This window comes from Panthera uncia, chromosome D4, assembly GCF_023721935.1.
Source record: "Panthera uncia isolate 11264 chromosome D4, Puncia_PCG_1.0, whole genome shotgun sequence".
Classification (NCBI taxonomy): domain Eukaryota; kingdom Metazoa; phylum Chordata; class Mammalia; order Carnivora; family Felidae; genus Panthera; species Panthera uncia.
The window spans coordinates 68,975,505-68,995,172 of NC_064807.1; the positions used below are offsets into that span (position 1 = coordinate 68,975,505).

Sequence of the window (19,668 nt, forward strand, 5' to 3'; positions counted from 1 at the left end):
TTAGCCCTTAAACATTTTATACTCCTTTTCAACCAGGAATGACCATTTAATATCATTCTTAATAGGAACATGTTTATTTATTAGGTTCAATAAATTTTTTTTTTATTTCAACAAGCTGACAAATTGTGCAATAAATGTTTCTTGATTCACATTCATGTCAAAGCAACTTTAAATGCTCATTTGGTGTTTTTAGAAAATAGCAATCGTTTCAAGAATACAGTCTACTAAGAAGTAGACACTGTGAGACCTGCTCTGGTTTTCATTTTAAAGACTAATTAGATTTCCACCCATATAAATAATTCCTGTCAAACCCAAATTGTGATAGCATCTATACTGAAAATAAAATAAATCTGATATTAAGTGTAGGCTTCTTACTGTTGTGTGAGCCATTTTCTGAGGAAACCTGCTATCGCAAAGTTTAATTTACTATGATGTTGTGGCTTAGTTATCATTAGGAAACCACAAAAAAAAACCCTTCCTAGTTTAGAAATAAATGTATAATTCAGAGAAAATTGAACAAAAAGTATAAATGCTTTATGATGAGTACAGAGGAGGAAAAAGGCTCAAGCCTATTAAGTATTACTTAACACTATAAAACATTAATGATGCAAAATGAAATTTGTAAAAGGCTTTACATTTTAAACTGCTCTTTCATTTCTGTCTCGATTTCAGGAGGATTTGCAAGAAAGAGATGACATAACTAAAATGATCTGTTCGTACCGTTAGATTTCACCTGGAAATGTAAAATACAACTTTCTCCAGTTATCCGTCCTGAAACAGAAGTGAATCCCAATGCAGCTGTCATATTTCATTGAATGCCAGAGGCCCCATTTGTGAGGCACACCGTTATTTTATGTGCCACTAATAAAGAAACAGTAATATCTATGAAAGGATTTCATGCCACTGACTTTAAGGTACATCTGAGTTTTTAGAGATGTTAAAATATGGGGGAAAGTGTTTTATAATTAATGAAATATGGTATATATTTTCAAAGAACAATATGTCAAGTAACTAAAGTCACAAATGATGCACCGGTGGAAGGGAGAAAATATCTTCATTCGGGACAGCTCTGTACACTGGTAAGTTATGTGGTAGCTTTGGGAATGAAACTAAAGGGATCTTTTAATCTTTGATTAACATTGTTTTGTTTATATTGGAATATCAACTGAAATCACATAAATAAGAACAAGAATGCTCTTTAACAATGTGAATGCATAATGGGAAGTGATGCAGTCCGACCATCAGTATATCTATTTATCAATGGACTTACCAATACATCTATTGATCAAGTTCTTGATCATTCACCAGAGGTATAACTAAGGGTTGAGAAGAAAAGATACATTCTGTGCTCATAAAGAACTCAGTCTAGCAGAGGCGATAGACAAGCTGATTAATAAAAGTTAAGTGTGTTGGTTTGTATTGTATCGAGTTGGTTAAGCTGGGGAAACAAGCTGTCAGACTCCCCTTACTATAGGCCAGGCTAGGGTTGGTCAGAAGAACGTGCCTTGGATTTTGGAAAGCAGCCTGGGCCACTGTAGCCAGACACGGTGATGGACAAATGTAGACATGTCCCACGGATCCCAGCTTGTCTTTGCTTGCCTCTATTCCATGTCCCAATTGTTGACTGTGTTGGCCTGAGGAAGCCCCAAGCTTGCTGCCAGGCTCTTGGCTGTGGAACCATGGAGACCTTCTCTAAGACCTCTCAACGCATTTCTCCTTTTCAGTCCCACCCCAGCAGCAGGGCAGGCTTGGTTTCACAGACTGAGTTGGTAGAAACACCTCTGATGCTCCAACTTCTCTTCTAGATCTTCAGTTTGCCTTCAGCTCCTTCCAAAATTGCATAAGGTCCAATTCCTAAAATAAATCCCTCATCCCATGACACTCGTGGTCACTGTGCCTCCTTGACTGAGCCTGACACACAGAGCACAGGCTCTAGAATGAGGGGAGAACGGGTGCGTGGACACAGGTACAGAAGTTGAGGTCATCCCATCCAGGCTGAGAAGTCTGATGACAGCAGAGGGTTTATATAGAGAGACAAAGAGCAAATTCAGGGCCATCAGGCACTCAAAGCTGTGGTAACAACTTGTCAAAGGATGGCTTCCCGAGAGGACATGGCCATTTCTTATGGCTTTAGTGTAGGATTTGAGGCTCAGGGTGTAGACTGTGGAGGGTAAAGAGGCAGGGGTTGGACCTTACCCTGAAGGCATCATCTACCTGCTTTTCTCACTCTTCTTTGGAAGACCAGTAAGTGGAAAAGTTAAAATGTAATGTTTTCCACCCTCTGCCATGACGTATTTGGAAGAAGGGGTAGTGATTTTACACAGAGCTGGTAACTGTTGACTTTATAGGAATATATCTAAGAGGCTTTCTGCGATTAACTTTTTCAGGCATGGGATGTGGCTTTTTTACAATTTGAGACTGCATGACTGAAAATGTCTTTCCTTGGCCTTCCCACATAAAACAGTAGCTGATCTGAGCTCAGAAATCTAGGGTCTGATTCTTTTCTCTCAGACTCCTGGCAACATACCCTTATCTTCTCATATTTAGAATGGCTAATAAGAGGCTCAAGTCTGATTCTCTTTCCTTTGTAGGTAATATTATTTATTTCTAACTGTGAAACAGGCACAATTTTCTATTTTTCCAACACATTCACAAATTTCACTACGATTCTTTCCAGACATGGATCTGTTTTCAATAATTTTTTTCTAGCACTCATTAAGTGATTTTAAACTGAATATCAACGATGTTCGTTGCATATATTTTCAAGATTTCCGCTTGGGGCTATGTTCTTTTTCATTCCACTCTCTCTCTAGGTTCCAAATATGAAAAGAGTCTATTTCCCGGGACTATTCTCATGTCACGTTATCATTTTATATTTTTTTAATCTTTGAAACTCTGCTTTACTTTCAGAAGAGTTTCTTTTTTTTAAATTTTTAATGTTTTATTTATTTTTGAGAGAGAGAGAGAGAGAGAGAGAGAGAGAGAGAGAGAGAGAGAACGAACAAGCAGGGGAGCAGCAGAAAGAGAGGGAGACACACGATCTGAAGCAGGCTCCAGGCTCTGAGCTGTCAGCACAGAGCCCGACATGGGGCTCAAACACGTAAACTGTGAGATCATGACCCGAGCTGAAGTCGGAGGCTTAACCAACTGAGCCACCCAGGCGCCCCTTTCAGAAGTGCTTCTTGAGTTGATTTTGTAACTTATTAATTTGGCTTTTAACTACATCTATTCATTGTGTCTGCAAACTTTTATTTCCTCTTAAGAAATCTTTTTGTTTTCAGAGATCTCCTATTACTTGGAATCCTGGCCTTATTTAAGCACTGTAATTGCCTTAGAATCTCAGTGATTCCATTTGTTTCCCTTTTCTTTCAGGACTCTCTTGTTCAATTTTGCTGATTTCTTCTTATTTTTTTAATGTTTATTATTATTATTATTTTTTTTTTGAGAGACAGGGAGAGAGCACAAGCAGGGCAGGGGCAGAGACAGAGAAGGAGACACAGAATCCGAAGCAGGCTCTAGGCTCCAAGCTGTCAGCACGGAGCCTGACGTGGGGCTCGAACTCATGAACCGCGAGATCATGACCTGAGCCGAAGTTGGAGGCTTAACTGAGCCACCTCAGCACAGGCATGCCTCTTCTTTTTTTGTAGGTACACAGAAGAGGACGGGTTGGGACCTGAGTTAAGCAGACTCATACTTGCAGATGGTAAAAACTGGCAGATGATAACCACAGTGGTTGTCTCCTGTGGCTCACAAACGACCTCAGAGCCTGAGTAGGTGGGCTTCCCTTATGAGTGCAAGAGCCAAGAGAAAACTCCTTACCGTACTCCAGTGGGCTGTGTGATGTGGGGTCCCTGGAGCAGTCAAATCCTCAGCAAAGTGTATTGCCAAAGGATGCCTTGGGGGATGTGGTGGGGGGTGAGGTTGCCAGATTTAGCAAAGCAAACAAACAAATGAGGAGATCCGGTTAAATTTGAGTTTTGGAAAATCAACACCTCATTTTTAGTATAAGTCAATCCCACATCTTGCATGGGACTCACTTACACTAAAAGTTGTTGTGTATCTAAAATTCTCATCTCGCTGGGTGTCCCCTGTATATCATCTGGCAACTCTAGGTAGCGGGTGAATACTGTATTCAGAAGCTTGAAAAGGAGGGATTCTCAAGGCCTTTGTCTTGTTCCCCTCTTTTCTTAGATAGCCGTCTTTTCCAACCCTACTTGTGAAACCTTAGGAAGTTGTGTGTAATAGTTGTAAGAAGAAGGAAAGGAGATCCTACAGATGGCGAGAGTGGAGGTGAACTAAGCTACCATAGTATTTGTCTTTTCTCTGTGTGATGTGGGAGCCTCTGCTTCTACTCGAGGTACAGTCCCCATTTCTATTGGCCTGACTGGACTCTGTGATCTCACTTTGGCAAATCCCCACTCTCTACAGCACACTGTCTATTCCAAGCAAAGGCTGGAGACATACAAGTTGGCTCACTGCTCCCACTGCCGGACCCTCATGTGGCTCCCTGAGTCCTCCAATCACATGAGTCCTCAAAGCCCTCATTCTAACCCTCTCCTTGGCACCCTATTTTGGCCGCTTGAAATCTGAGGTTTGGGGTAACCTGTCCATTTCCTTCCCAGGGAGGCCCTTTCTTTGCTCTCTGTCCGTTCATAAAAGAAACATAGAGGGCATAGTTTACGATGATGTGGTCAATTGAACTTAGTAGTTCTGACTTCCAATGTCCCTATAATTTTTTTCTCTTTCTGTGGTCTGTGGTCTATGAAATCAAAAGAAACAAAGAACTTCACTGGTCCATTAAAGGTTAAGTCAAGGAAATCAAGCAAGGCAATCAATAAACAATGTGAACTGGCAGTTTGCATACCTCTGCAGGAGCTCTCTGAACCGGACCACAAACCATTGGGTAGACACAGAAGGATGCTGCTTCCCACGAGGTCAAATCCAGGGTTACATCGGACCCCACAGGCTGCATTGAAGTGGTTGTTGCAAGTGTTCTGGACAAAGTAACCGTTTTCGGGAGGCCTCAGGGCAGGGCAGTGGACAACTAACATTTACAGAAAGAAAATAAAAAAGCAAAATTAGCCTTTTGCCTATGAAACAGCCTCCTTTCCTGTGTTTGTTTAAGAGGACATTTTACACACACAGCTAAATTACCCACATCATTCCAATTTACTGCATCTCAATTTCTAAGTGCATATTTGAAAGAAGAACCCTTACATCTCACTCCTATTAGGTATGTATTTACTTCCAATTTTTTAAACAGACTAAATATATTTTAAGCCCTAAAAATGTTTTATTTTGACATCTATGTGGATATGAAATTTTCTAGTTCTTGATCTTCATAGGTCATAACCTATTTTCCTTCTTTTTCTAATATTTATTTATTTTTGAGAGAGAGACAGGGACAGAGCATTAGAGGCGGAGGGTAGAGAGAGAGAGAGGGAGACACAGAATCCAAAGCAGGTTCCAGGCTCTGAGCTGTCAACACAGAACCCAATGTGGGGCTTGAACTCACGAACTATGAGATCATGACCTGAGCTGAAGTTGGACGCTTAACCAACTGAGCCTCCCAGGCGCCCCTATTTTCCTCCTTAATTAAGGTGGCGTAAAACAAAGAATAAATTCAACAAAGTATGTTTGCTACAAATCCCAAGAGCCACAGCCTCTTGTACATGTTACAGGCTAATCACACAGTTTTAATTTTTGATATGAATAATATCAAGACACTTTACTCATAAACATATTCTCTTAAATGGATATAAATATCACCAGAGCCCAAACTAGCTCATTTGTTATATTTTTTGTTAAATTTGTGGCTTTTAGATTCATATTTAGATCTTTTCAAGTACTAAATCTTTCTGGTTTCATAGTTATTGGGGTCTCAGATCTACTTTCTCTGGAGCAAGATATGGGTGTATGTATTGATAAGAAATGCTACTTAATAAAAGCAAAGGGAGGCACCTGGGTGGCTCTGTCAGTAGAGTGTCTGACTTCAGCTCGGGTTATAATCTCACGGTTCATGAGTTCGGGCCCCACGTCAGGCTCTGTGCTGACAGCTCAGAGCCTGGAGCCTGCTTCGGATTCTGCGCGCGCGTGTGTGTGCGCGTGCGTGCGTGCGTGCGTGTGTGTGTGTGTGTGTCTGCCTCTCCTCCGCTCATCCTGTCTCTCTCTCTCTCTCTCTCTCTCAAAAATAAAAAATAAAGCAAACATTAAAAAATATTTTTAAAAAATATAGCCACCTTGGTGCCTATGGTTATAATTAAAAGAAAAAAAAAAGAACTTCCCCCAAATAAGATTAGAGAAAGGATTATTAGAGATCATTTAAAATAAAATGGGTGGAAATATCAGCATCATTTTTCTTAAGAGATCAGCTTTTGTATTTCCCATTTGCCAAATGTGGGAGGCTTACCTTCACAGGTCTGGCCGGATGCCCGATATCCCTCCTTGCAGACACAGTCTTCCAGGGACGTACTTCCAGGTGGAGAGGTGTGATTTTCATCAGGACACGGAAGGCAAGTGCTGATTCCTCCTGGAGAACCTTCTGGTTTGTATGTCCCTGATGGGCAAGCTGTGGAAGTCCATTTTATATTAATTGATGGTAAGTGATAGTTAACATTTTTGAGACTAAGTAGGCAGAAAAAAATCCCAATAATAGCTTTCCATACAAATAATAGTATAATTCAAGCAAGGACAGAAGCAGAGATTCTTTTTTTAAAGAATAATGTAGTTTGTTATTTACAGGTTAGGATGTGGCCTATTCAGTCCCACAATTAGTTACGATTACAACACAACCCAGCATGAGATGCCTGGGCTTATTTGTGGGAAAAACCAAAACAACAACGCATGTTAAGGGACTAAAAGGAATCAGTGATACAGGACATATAAAAATTCTTAATAAATACTGTTGACTCTGTATTCTCCTACCCCCACCTGTGCAGCCCCACCTCCCCTACTACACTCTGGGATCGTCTGCCAGCAGAGGAGAAGAGCCAAATATGCAAAAACCAAGGAGCCCATTGTTTCTGTTCAAAGCACTTGTCTAAGGATAGAAGAAAGTAAAAGAGGGAAATAATCCAACTGATGGGAAATAGGCCCTTTGAAGAAAAAAGAATTATTAAGACCCTGCTGTCCCTGGCTCAGAAAATCTCTCTCTCTCTCTCTCTCTCTCTCTCTCTCTCTCTCTCTCTCACACACACACACACACACACACACACAGATCAAAAGCAGGATCTAATTGATCTTGCTTCAATTTTACAGACACAGTGCTCTTTACTGACAATGTCACTTTGAATCTGTGACTTACTCTCTGGAGTTACACATCTACTACAAAATAACTCAAAACTGAGTAAGGAAATTGCCAAAAGGTGTCGGCTGGGTGGCTCAGTGGTTAAGCTTCTGACTTCGGCTCAGATCACGATCTCGCGGGTTCGTGGGTTCGTGGGTTTGGGCCTGCATCAGGCTCTGTGCTGACAGCTTGGAGCCTGGAGCCTGCTTTTTTTCCCGTGTCTCCCTCTCTCTCTGCCTCTCCCCTGCTCATGCTCTGTCTCTCTCAAAAATAAATAAACATTAAAAGAAAAAAAAGGACATTTCCAAAAGAAGGACTTGCAATGCTCAGCTAATTTGATGTAGCACTGTCAAGTACGTGTGCAATTATTTAACAATAGTAGCAACAGGGGCGCCTGGGTGGCTCAGCTGGCTAAGTGTCCATCTTCGGCTCAGGTCATGATCTCACACTTCGTGGGTTCGAGCCCCGCATTGGGCTCTGCACTGACAGCTCAGAGCCTGGAGCCTGCTTTGGATTCTGTGTCCCCCTTTCTCTCTGCCCCTCCCCCGCTCATGCTCTGTCTCCCTCTCTGTCTTTCAAAAATAAACACACATTAAAAAAATAATTTTAAAAATAGTAGAAACAAGTAATATATACTTGTGATACTATTTTATATAAATCATCTCATTTAGTCTACAAAGTATTAGTCAATAGTATTAATAGTGCTATTAATATGCGCATTAATTTTATTAGTATTTTGTCCACCTTAAAGATGAGACAATGGAGGCTTAGAGAGATTTGCTGACTTGAGTGAAGTTACTGAGGAGGTAATACAGCTAGAATTTTTTCTTTAGTAGTTAACATTGGTTTGCTACATTTTTATGACAAAAAAATCAAAGTTACATTTATCTTGTTCTTAATTAGCAAGTCACGTATTTCTAAATGGTAGCACATTCCTTTACCCTTCCTGTTGTCATTTGTTTAAGCTCTGTTTCTGAGAAGATAAGGTCTGGCTTATTTATTAAAAAAAAAAAAATATATATATATATATGGTTTACAACAAAATTGAGAGGAAGGGTAGAGCTAGAATTTTAAAGTAAATATTTATATGGTATTTACTATGTCCCAGGGACTGTTCTACATATTTTATAAATATTATCTTTTTATATCTCATTAAAGACCTATGAAGTAACTAATATTATTAATTTCCTTTTATAGGTGAGAAAACCAAGGCAGTAAGAGGTTAAATAACTTGCCAAAGTTACACAGTAAGTGGCAAAGCTAAGATTTGAACCTGGATAGTTTGTATCCAGAGTCCAGATTCTTTACCACTACACTTGCTGTGTCTTAAAACCAGGTCTCTTGGATGCTATAGTCCTTGTTTTAACCACTAGAATAGGCTAAAAATATAAAAGAGACAAGATTCACAATATAATGTAATTATTAGAAAAAAATAACCATGCTTCTGAAATTCTTGATTATATTTAAAAACAGAAGGTAACATTTTTCCATGATATTTAGCAGAAAATTCTAGGACTGGCTAGATTTGTGACAGTATTTAAGACTGAGAGAAACATTATAAAAATAGTTATAATGATATGTGACTTATGAAAAACAGCTCAGCAGAAAGAGAACATTGCAATCAAAGCATCACAGTATTAAATGTCGAATTATTACTGAATTATTCATATTACTGAGTATTTCTTTCCAGGAAAAGTTCAGTAAATATTTGCACCAGTCTTCAAGAAGATGCAAGACAACATGGTCTCTTTTATTTTTTTTATTATTATTATTTTAAAATTTTATTTAAGAGAGAGAGAGAGAAAGACAGTGCAAGCAGGAGAGAGGGCCAAAGGGACAAGCAAAGAATCCTAAGCAGGCTCCACACTCAGCACAGAGCCTGACGTGGGGCTTGATCCCATGACCCTGGGATCCTGACCTAAGCCCAAATCAAGAGTGAGATGCTCAACCGACTGAACAATTCAGGCACCCTGAACATGGTCTCCTTTAAACAGAAGTCAGCAGCTGTAGGAGAAAATGATTAAGACGAACACTGAGATGGAGAAGAAAATTCTTTGAGACAGTAAAAAGAACCATAAAATTCCATAACAACAGAACTAAGTACACCTAGGAAAAGTACTAGTTGTGATATTAACACGAGAATATATTCCTTACTTGAAGATTTAGTGCAAAAAAAAAAAAAACCCTCAAGTTTCAGGTGAAATTAACAAAAAGTGATTGACACCCAGGATAAAAGAAAAGTATAGCAAGCATCTAGGAAAGAAAAGCAAGCATTTATAAATGCAAAATCAAACTGATATTCCATTTCTCCTGTGCAAAAACAAATGGCAGGAGAAATAATGGAAATAAGATATATAGCTATGTGGAAAAAATATTATCAGCCCTGAATTCTATATCTAGGCAAGCTATTGGTAAATATGAGGAAGAGAAAGACATTCCAGGATATGCATAGCTTCTGGAAATAAAGACACATTTCATGACTGAAAAGAAATCAAATTAAAAACTCAAGCATGGGAAAAATGGTATTTAGCAAACAGCTTGAGATTAAGAAACTAGTAAAACATACAGTAAATCACTAAATATCTTGCTAAAATTGCAAAAATGAAAAAAAATATCAAATAAGGCCCTTTTTAAAAAGAAAGATAGATGATCTGGGGTGCCTAGGTGGCTCAGTCAGTTAAGTGTTTGACTCTTGATCTATAGATCCTGTGGTTTTCCAGCTAAGAAGCAGAATCTCATTTTAGTACCTTTAGTTTTTTAAGTCATGAAGCTATATCTTTATGGGCTGTATTTAGAGGCACAAAGTCTGGAATATGTGTGTATTCACGTAGTGTACATTTTGTACTTTGAATCACTTTGAAAAGTGTCTCAGAACATGGTTCATGGGATCAAGCCCCACACTGGGCTCTGAGCTGACAGTGCAGAGCCTGCTTGGGATTCTCTCTCTCCCTCTCTCTCTGCCCCTCCTCCTCCTCTCTCTCTTTCTCTCAAAATAAATAAATAAACTTCTTTTAAAAAAGAAAGACATATGATCTAAAGAAGAAAATAATCTGCATAATATAAAGAAGAAAGGTGTAAAATATGAGAGAAATTGGGAGATGAGTGGAAAGAGGAACAAGGGGGGGGGTTCTCATTTCTTTTTAGGTACATTGATATGATAAAGCCGAAAGAAATTTGTACCTGAAAAAAACAAGTAACTATGAACAGAAAAAGACTGTATAACCTCCAAATCAGTGGAAGAGGGAAAAAAAACACCAAAGAATACAGATAGAAAAACCCTAGGAAAATAAAAAAAGAATAACAGAAAGAATGAAAAACAGAATAGCATAAACTAACATGACAGAAGAAAACCCAAACACATCAGCCATCATAAATAATATTCATGGACTAATTTAACCCTGTTGATAAGATACACACCTAAAATAAGCCAGACCTACAGGTCAAAAATCATTGGATGTACAAAGATACACTAAATACTTCAAAAACCTATAAATTACTACTTTAAGAAGAAATAGAAACTTAATACATAAAGAGCTTTATCCAATGCATGAAAAGAAAAGAATACTCCAATTGAAAAGTTGACAAAGAACAAGAACTAGAAATTTCCTACAGGAGAAATGAAAATAACCAAAAATCACAGGATAAACAGTTTAACCTCACTCATAATAAAGAAATACATAGTGATGGCTACATTTTAATTTGGCAAAATTTTTAAAGGATGTTGATACTCATTTGCCAGTAAGCATGTGAACATTCTCTCCTTCTCTGTAGGACAACCTGGGGGCAGACGCCAAAACCCTCAAGTGGAACCCTCCTTTTGATAAATCACTTGATTTCTGAGAATATGTCCCAAGTAAAGATGAGTAAAAACATATGTATAATTGTTGTTAACCATTTACACACTCAGCAGTGGCAATAACACAAACGTCAAGAGATGGGGGGGGTGGGGGGGTTTGTTAAATTCTTATGACAATTCCATCCAATGGAATAGTAGCCATAAAAATACAAGTCTTGACATGGAAAATCATTCAAATTATGTAGCTGAGTGTAAAAAATGCAGGTTTCAAACACTATGTTTTATATGAGCCTTTTGGGCTAATAAATACATATAGGAAACTTCAAGGATATGATTTTTAAGGTTATGTATACATGGTATATATTCATGGTAGAATTACGAGACTTTCAGGTTTACTTTTGTTGATCTAGTATTTTCGAGTTTTGCTACACTGAATAGGTATTACCCGTGCAAAAAGAATTAAAAGTAAATAAAAATTATATGTAAAAGAAAGTCATTGTCTCAAATGCTGTATTTCACAAGGTTACTGGTTCTCTGACCTCGGAGATCACTTTGGTTCCTCCTTCTCCATCTTCTCCAATATCCAAATGGAAACCGTGTTTTTTGGATTTTTCTCTTTCCAAAATCCTCTGCGTTTCCCCCCTCCCTCCATCAGCATTGCCTTCTCTTAGATCTGAACTCATTATCTCTCATCCGGGTTTTTACACAGCTCTTTACTGGTCTCTTGGCCTCCATTTCTTCTCTTCATTCCACCATGAATGCTGTGCCTGAAGAGCTTTCTAAAATAGAAATGTGATCAAATCACTTTCTATCTAAAAACTGCACCAACAGGATAAGGCCTTCTCTCTTCACTCTGATCTTCACAGATCTTTGATCTGTCTGTAACATTCCTGTCTGTCTCCTACAAGGGATCAGTGCAATTTCACATCCTGGTTGGAACCTGCTTCAGAATCAAGGAGAGCCTAGTCTTGCATACCTCCTCCATCTCAATTTACTGGACTTGGGAGTTTGAGCAATTACTTAATTTTTCTGAGACTTGGTTTCTTTGTGCGTAACATTAGTAGTATGTCCCTTATAAATTTTGTTGTTAGGATTAGCAGAAATAATGTGAGTAAATGCCTGGCATGTAGTTAGCATTCAGTAAATTTTAGAATAAGGTCTCCAACTCTTAACTTTCTCAACAGATAATTATCCATCTTTTATAGATTTGTTGTGCCTGGTGGGTGCTTGGTGCTTGGCAAATATTACCTCTTTTATCTTCCAGTTAGCTTTGCCTTTGCATAAGCTCTCCTTTGTCTGAGTGAACCGCCAGCACCCTTCATGACTAACTCGTTCTTCACAGCTCCTCTTCTTCAGACAGATTCCATTGCCTTCGTTTCTGTGCCCCCAGAGTACATCATGCTTACCTCTGCTCTGGCACATGTCACACTGTATGTAAAATATGCAGTTGTCTCTTTCTCTCAGTAATATGAACATGCCCTTGTATGTTCAGAGTCTTCCAATTATCTGACCTAGCCATTAGCCATTGCATCGCCTGACCAAGTCACTCAATCAAAGAAGGGCAAGGGCAAACAGCTGTGTTGGAAGGTGCAGGGCGGGTTAGTGCGGAAGGAGGACTAAAGTCAAAGAGAATAACAATCAGGTGATGTGAAGGCATTGACCTTGGGGTCAAGACCACCGAGTTGCATGCAACCTTGGCTCTTCTGCTGACAAGGGACAGGGTCACCGGCAAGTGACTTTCTTCTCTTTTCCTACAAACTACAGAAGTTACAACTGATGATGGCCCTGACCTTTTCAATGCTAACATTTGATGATTCTAGAAATAGAATAATACTAGAAAGTAAGTTAAAGAAATCTTCCATAGGAGCAATCAGATTCGGTTTACAGATTCTACAATTTATTTTTAAAATAATATTACATAAAAAGGAAGCAATCTTAACAATATTACTCTCCAAACTGTTTTGAGTAATCAAGAGTTTATAACATTGGAGAACAGTGTTTTGGATAAAAATATCCAAAAGTACATTTGGAAATGTATTGTGAAATTCATAATGATAATGGAAAACAGACTTTAGGAGAACTATTTAAAGGCATTGCACAATTCTAGTGGGAGAGGTGTAATCAACTTCTTTGATACCCAAGGGGGAAAACTCCTCATCTAAAACCAAGCAAAAGTTGAAAATACTAAATAAAACCATGGTTTTAACAAGTTTCACAAGTGATGGTAAAGGGCCAGGTATGTTCTTTTTTTTTTGTCACGAAATGTTTCCTTCCTGGAAATGTACCAAATATTGTTTCTTAATTGCTCTTTTAGTTGTTAAAATAACCACTTTCTCTTTTCAGAAACATCTTGGCAGCTATCAGCTACTATTACTGGCAGTGTGATTCTTGAAATTATCATGTTGTGCTAACATTAGTCTTCTGCTCGGCTGACAGAGGAATCCTTTGACTGATGCAAATTAAAACATCAGCCAGTTTGGAATTTGTAAAATATAAGGGAGCCTCCATTCTCTCTACTCTATCTTATCCACAATATTAAACTGTTAGATGACTAGTTTAGCTAGAATAAACAACATCCGTTATACAGTAACAAATATTTTATAAACTTCCTTCTCACACATAATCTAAGATTAATTTTTTAAAACCGTGATAATTGTTAAGAGCCTCTTTTCCTTGCACAACTCATCTTTAAAGGTTAACGAATTCCTTTAAAGAATATAGTGGTACGGTAGCTACATCAGCTGCATTCAGGCTGTGTGCTACACCACCCCAAGGGTGCCCATTCAGGTAGATGACAGTGCCACCCCGGTTCTGCTCTATCTATGAAGGGCACCAAGCAAATGTCTGGGCTCCCAGAGACAGGTTCTTTATTATTACAACATCATGTTCCTCCTCAACTTTATGGATCTGGTCTGAATAAGGAAAATGTTCCTACAAAGAGTTCTGTTCAAATTTCGAGCACAGGGATCCACCGCCCTAGAAGAGAACCAGTTCTCTTTCCCCATGCCGAGCCAATATTTTCATAACTACAAGACAAGGACGTGGGCATGCATACAAAGAACGACGCTTCTACCAGAGAGCCGAGATCCTTCCGATTTTCATTAATGAATTAGATAAGGAGACTTTTAACTGCCTTGGATGCTGCACAACTGAATCTGTCGTAAACGAATTAGGAGCCTGTCAGTCTCCCTGCCATTGGGTAGCTCATTTGGCTGAAGTGCAGCATATTTGGACTCAACTGAATTCGAGTAACTGTGTGGTGCCAAAGGAGCAAATGGCACACTCGCGGCGGGACGCCATGCTGCAAATAGAAGCACCTGCTCAGACTAGAGAGGAGATTACTGATGGATCAGGACAAGTCTATCAAAAAACAAAAACGAAAAGCCTCAAAAGACTGTGTCCAAAAGAGGATGCATCAGCAAAGTTATTATTATGTATTAAGAAATAACATATGTCACACACACACACACACACACACACACACACACGCATACACACACACGCTCACACGTAAATACGACCTGGCTGAGTACAGAATACAAGGTCTTTTGGGTTGAAAATTCTGTCTTCTTAATTGTCTTAAGGTGTCTACTGTCTAGACGAGAAATGTGAGATCATCCTAAGTTTTATAATGAAAACTTGGTGGGCAAACACTTTTAGTAGAGGCCACTGGGGATTTTAAAATTATCTTTAACCTTGTTTATTCTGTCTAAAATAGCTAATGACTCAGAATCATATAAAGAAGAAAATAAAATTTACTGTAAGCTAAACCACATTGGTTTAATGTTTGATATTTAAGTTGAATCCAGTTTTTTAATAATTATAAATAACTTTCATGCAATCATCTTGTTCTCTTATTTCTTTCATCCAGTGAAAATCTTTTCTCTTAAGCAAAATAGTATTAACTTCTCAAACTCATTAGACTATTGTCGAATTACTTTATATTTCTATATTTATATTACTTTATATTTGAATTAAAGTCAAATACTTTATTAGGGCTAAAAGTATATATCTTATTGTACTCTCATGAACACTGGGTAGTAACTTTTTTTAAAATTACTAATTAATCAGGCCATTTTGGAGCCTGCGGAGGCCTGCTGGGAACAGGACTCCTAAAATGACAAACATGTCTGGAAGGCTGTGGTCCAAGGCCATTTTTGCTGGGAGCACACAGTTCTTAAAGTTGAAGGTGTTTATGCTCGAGATGAAACCGAATTCTATTTAGGCAAGAGATGTGCTTATGTGTGCAAAACAAAGAACAACACAGTGACTCCTGGTGGCAAACCGATAAAAACCAGAGTAATCTGGGGAAAAGTAACTTCTGTGCATGGAAAACAGTGGCATGGCTCATGCCAGATTACAAAGCAGTCTTCCTGCTAAGGCCATGGCCACAGAATCCGTGTGATGCTGTACCCCTCACGGATTTAAACTTACTGAAAAGTAAATATAGGTGTAGATTTGTTCTCTTATTAAAAAATAAAATAACCAATTAATCAATTATCTAAAAGTGAAATCCTATGAGTTTCAGTGCAACAGGGTTTCATCTTGAACTTAGGGTGGATCTACCCCTGAGATTCAAATATGTGTAGGTCTATTGCTTGAAGAACGTGAGAACGTTTTGGGAGAAAACACCATCCATGGAAGGGGTGATATTCAAAATATTACAACTCAGTGGCACGACCACTGATCACTGACAAGAGACATTAGCTGTAGCATCAAGCAGAATTCTGCAGGCCCACCCATATGCCAGATGTTGCCTCTACAGGTGCTGGACCATGGGATAGGTGCCAGTGACCCTGGAAAAGGGGTTAGATCAGTGAAGGAAAGTTCAAGAGACTTAGGGCAGTAGCTGTTTACCAATCAGTACATAAGTATTTCAATATCTCAACAACTTTTACAACTGGACTAATGCATAGCTGCTGAATGTTAGCCTTTCCTAAGGAAAGAGAGCAGTGGTGCAAGTTGAATCTAAGAACAACCTTGGCAGTAAGAAAGGAAGAAAGCTCTGAGTATAGTTTTGTGTTTAGTGTCAAATTTGTTTCCCTGTGGTCTTATAAGGAGTGGTAAGTGACGAGTAAAGCCTGAGGCCACACTCGCCTTCAATAAGGCTTTAAGATCTTTGGTAGTTTGGAAATGTGTTTACCTGTTGTTTTCCATGCTCACTGTTGTTACACTAATTATACCTAATTATTTTATGATATGATTGATTCTGTAACCTCCATACATACAACTCTTGTTCTAGGTTACATTCAGTGATTTCTGTCCACAGATGCCGAATTAATATTCCTGTAACATCGTTCTGAACATGCCACTTTCCTGCTCAAAAATCTTCAATGTCTTGCAGTTGTCAGTTAACCAAAGGCCATCTCTGTAGCATGGAATTCAAGCCCGAGTACAATCTAGTTCCTACTCCCTACCTTTCTTGCTCTGAACCCCACTATGTTCACAGATGTAGCCCGTTCATCCATCCATACAAGCTATCACCAGTCCCCGTCACGGGTCTGTACTTTCTGTTCTCCACAGTGGTATCTCCTATTTCTAACTGTCCAAGTCCTATCATTCAAACCCGGTGAAAATCCCATTACCTTCATAACTAAATATTTTCAGAACAGTGATAGCCTTTTGTGTATCATACATGTCACAGCATTTTAATTTTCATTCAATCTCAGTTGCTTAGAGCCGGATCAGCTATAACACTTTGTTCATGACACACATGCTGACTTCTTTATAGTTATAGCTCCATTTCATGATAAGCTACTTTAAGGCAAGTTTGGGACAATAATGATATCTTCCAAAATATCTAAAAGATATTTGACAGTTAAAGGAGTCAATGGATAGATTGAAATGATTTCCTTCTGGAGTTTCCATAAAACCCTTATTCCACCTGGCATTCATTCTGATATCTGTGTGGTCCAGTCACTGCACCTTGAAGTAGTCCGCTCATGAAGCAATATTTTTCCTTCCATATTCCCATGTTAAAATGTTTGGATTATTTTCTGAATAATCTGTGTGTAAATAAAATTGCAAGTTTCACTGTGTCATCACCTTTCTCCCATGTCATCCATTAAAGCAGGGTGTGGTGCGAAGGACCAAGTGCAGAATCCTTGGATGAGAATTCTGCTAATTATTACTGGCTCTGACACTGTCTGCCCTTCTCTAAGTTATATAACCAATTGAAGACCTTGTTTTGCCATCATGACACGATGGGTGATCATGTTTGTAAAATTTCATGACCCTCTGTAGAGATGAAAAGGGTATGACAGGTAATGGGCTACAGGGGACAGGGAATAACACAGAACTCCGTCTGTACCCTTACAGTCATTCCACTTTGACACAGATGATTAAGAGGGGTAAAGTGCCATGTTATATGACAACACATAAGAGAGACACTACCTAGACTCGAAGCAGGGGTGGGGTGATCAGGTAAGCTTTGTTGGTCAAAGCGATCTCAGAACGAGACCGGATGAACCATGCACACCAGTGAGAAGTGTAGGCGGAGGGCGATGGCATTCAAAACAGAGGCATCGCCATGTGCGGGCCCAGGGGCAAGAGAGAGCATGCCTGAAAATACACGTGTTCACTCTGCCTGGAGTACAGAGAGGCCAGAAAAGAGAGTGAGTGCCAAAACCATGAAGGTTGGGTAGGCCACATTCGAAAGCTAGGAGTTTATCCTTAGAACAGTAAGAACAATGACAATGTTTAAGTTAAGGTACGTGACAAGATCACTTTGGGTGACTTCTGGAGACTTAATTCTGAAGGACCGTAACATTTCATTCTCAGACACATGGCATGATTCAGTCACTTCCATTTTTCCCTATATGTAAGGATCGTTTAAGAACTTTGAGCTTTGATGAATGGTTTTTTTTTTCTCTTTTGCTTAACTGCAAAAAAATCAAGATTTTCTCTATAGCTTTGTCTAAAATTGTTAGCCTTTATTTATTGATCTTTATTTTTTTTTCCATTTCACTTTTGATTTCAATAGAAACAAAGTCATCACTGGGTATAATATGTGGGAAAACTGATACCGCTGTGCTTCCACAAAAGGTGTCCCTAAGTAAGTTAACACATAAAAAGTAAAACCACAGTCGGACTGATACAACCAACATGGAAAAACCTGTCCCTAGAGAAGATCTGATGCACACAAAAAGCAGAGGAATCTGTTTCTGAGAAGAGGGAGTAGGTGCACTTTTTCTCAGTCTTCCTAGTGGTACAACTAAAACCTCTGAATGTTACATATAAAATAAACATAAAATGACACTGATACAAAGGCAGACCAGCTAGGGACCTTGAGAACCAAAGCCCAATATGGCAGTGAGTCCCTTGGGCTTCCTTTTACCTCACATATCCCAGACTTAGGGCTACAGAAGCTGGCAATCCAAAACACCAATGGGAATGGACAAAAAAAACCCAAAACAACAAAATACTGCTCTCTCCAGCCAAAGGATGAAGAAACAGACGCCTTGCAACTTAGGACACTTTTAGACAAGAGCCACTCAACTCCTCTACTCCAGCCAAACACCACACACACAAAAATATAAATATAAATATAAATATAAATATAAATATAAATATAAATATAAATATAAATATAAATGAAATAAAATGAAATAAAATAAATAAAATAAAATAAAATAAAAACTGTGGCCCAATGCAGCCATACCAGGCAGAGACCAAGTGGGAAGTCTAGATTTCTACTCTTACAAAGCTCTAGCAAGGCACCCCAACGCCTCTGCAGGTGGTATCAGAGAAGGTCAAGTAGTCTTTCACACCAGTGGAGACCACAGATGAGCACTGTCTCTCACTTCCACACCCACCAGAAAGTAGCAAAGGGTCTTTCCTCTGCCCCCTGCAGTGCTGTCAAAGCCAGCCCGTGGAGAGTCAGAACTTTCATCACCACCAAGCAGCAAGGAGGTCCCCTCTTTGTAGTGACTGGGGAGCAATAAGGAGGCCTTCCTGGAGCCAGAAATCCCATCTGCAGCCAGCAGTAATGAGAATCCCCTCACACACATTCATATCAGGGTCACTAGTAGCAAAATGAGGAATGTAGATATCTATGTTCACTTGGCAGGCATAAGGCAATGCTCATCATCCCTTTCTCTGCTGAGCGAATGATTATTTAACATTCTTGAAATGACAAACTTATAGAAATGGAGAACAGATTAGCATTTGCAAGAGGTCAAAGTGAGGGCAACTAGGAGTAGAAGGGAAGTGTTGGGGCTCTACAAGAGCATATTATGAATCCTTGTGGTGGTGGGGCTGTTGCGTATCCTGACTACATCCATGTCAGTATCTGCACTGTGATATTAACTATAGTTTTGCAAGATGCTACCACTGAGAGAAACTAGGAAAATGATATAGGGGATTGCTCTGTATTATTTCTTTTTTTTTTCTTTTCTTTTTTTAAATGTTTATTTATGTTTTTGAGAGAGAGAGTATGAGTAGGGGAGGGGCACAGAAAGGGAGACAGAGAATCCAAAGCAAGCTCTGAGCTGTCAGTGCAAAGGCAGACGTGAGGCTCAAACTCATGAACTATGAGATCATGACCTGAGCTGAAGTCAGGTGCTTAACAGACTGTGCCACCCAGGCA

The 19,668-nt window shown here is 39.1% G+C and overlaps 1 protein-coding gene across 1 annotated transcript in view; it reads right to left on the reverse strand.

Moving 5' to 3' along the window:
- Nucleotides 1-19,668, reverse strand: part of SVEP1 (sushi, von Willebrand factor type A, EGF and pentraxin domain containing 1) — an 86,889-nt gene that overhangs the window by 20,477 nt on the left and 46,744 nt on the right. Inside the window, exons 4-5 of the mRNA XM_049636202.1 lie at nt 6,410-6,568; nt 4,865-5,044 (exon numbers count right to left, since the gene is read on the reverse strand). Of these exons, the coding sequence (XP_049492159.1) occupies nt 4,865-5,044; nt 6,410-6,568 (339 nt within the window). The remainder of the gene's footprint in view (nt 1-4,864; nt 5,045-6,409; nt 6,569-19,668) is intronic.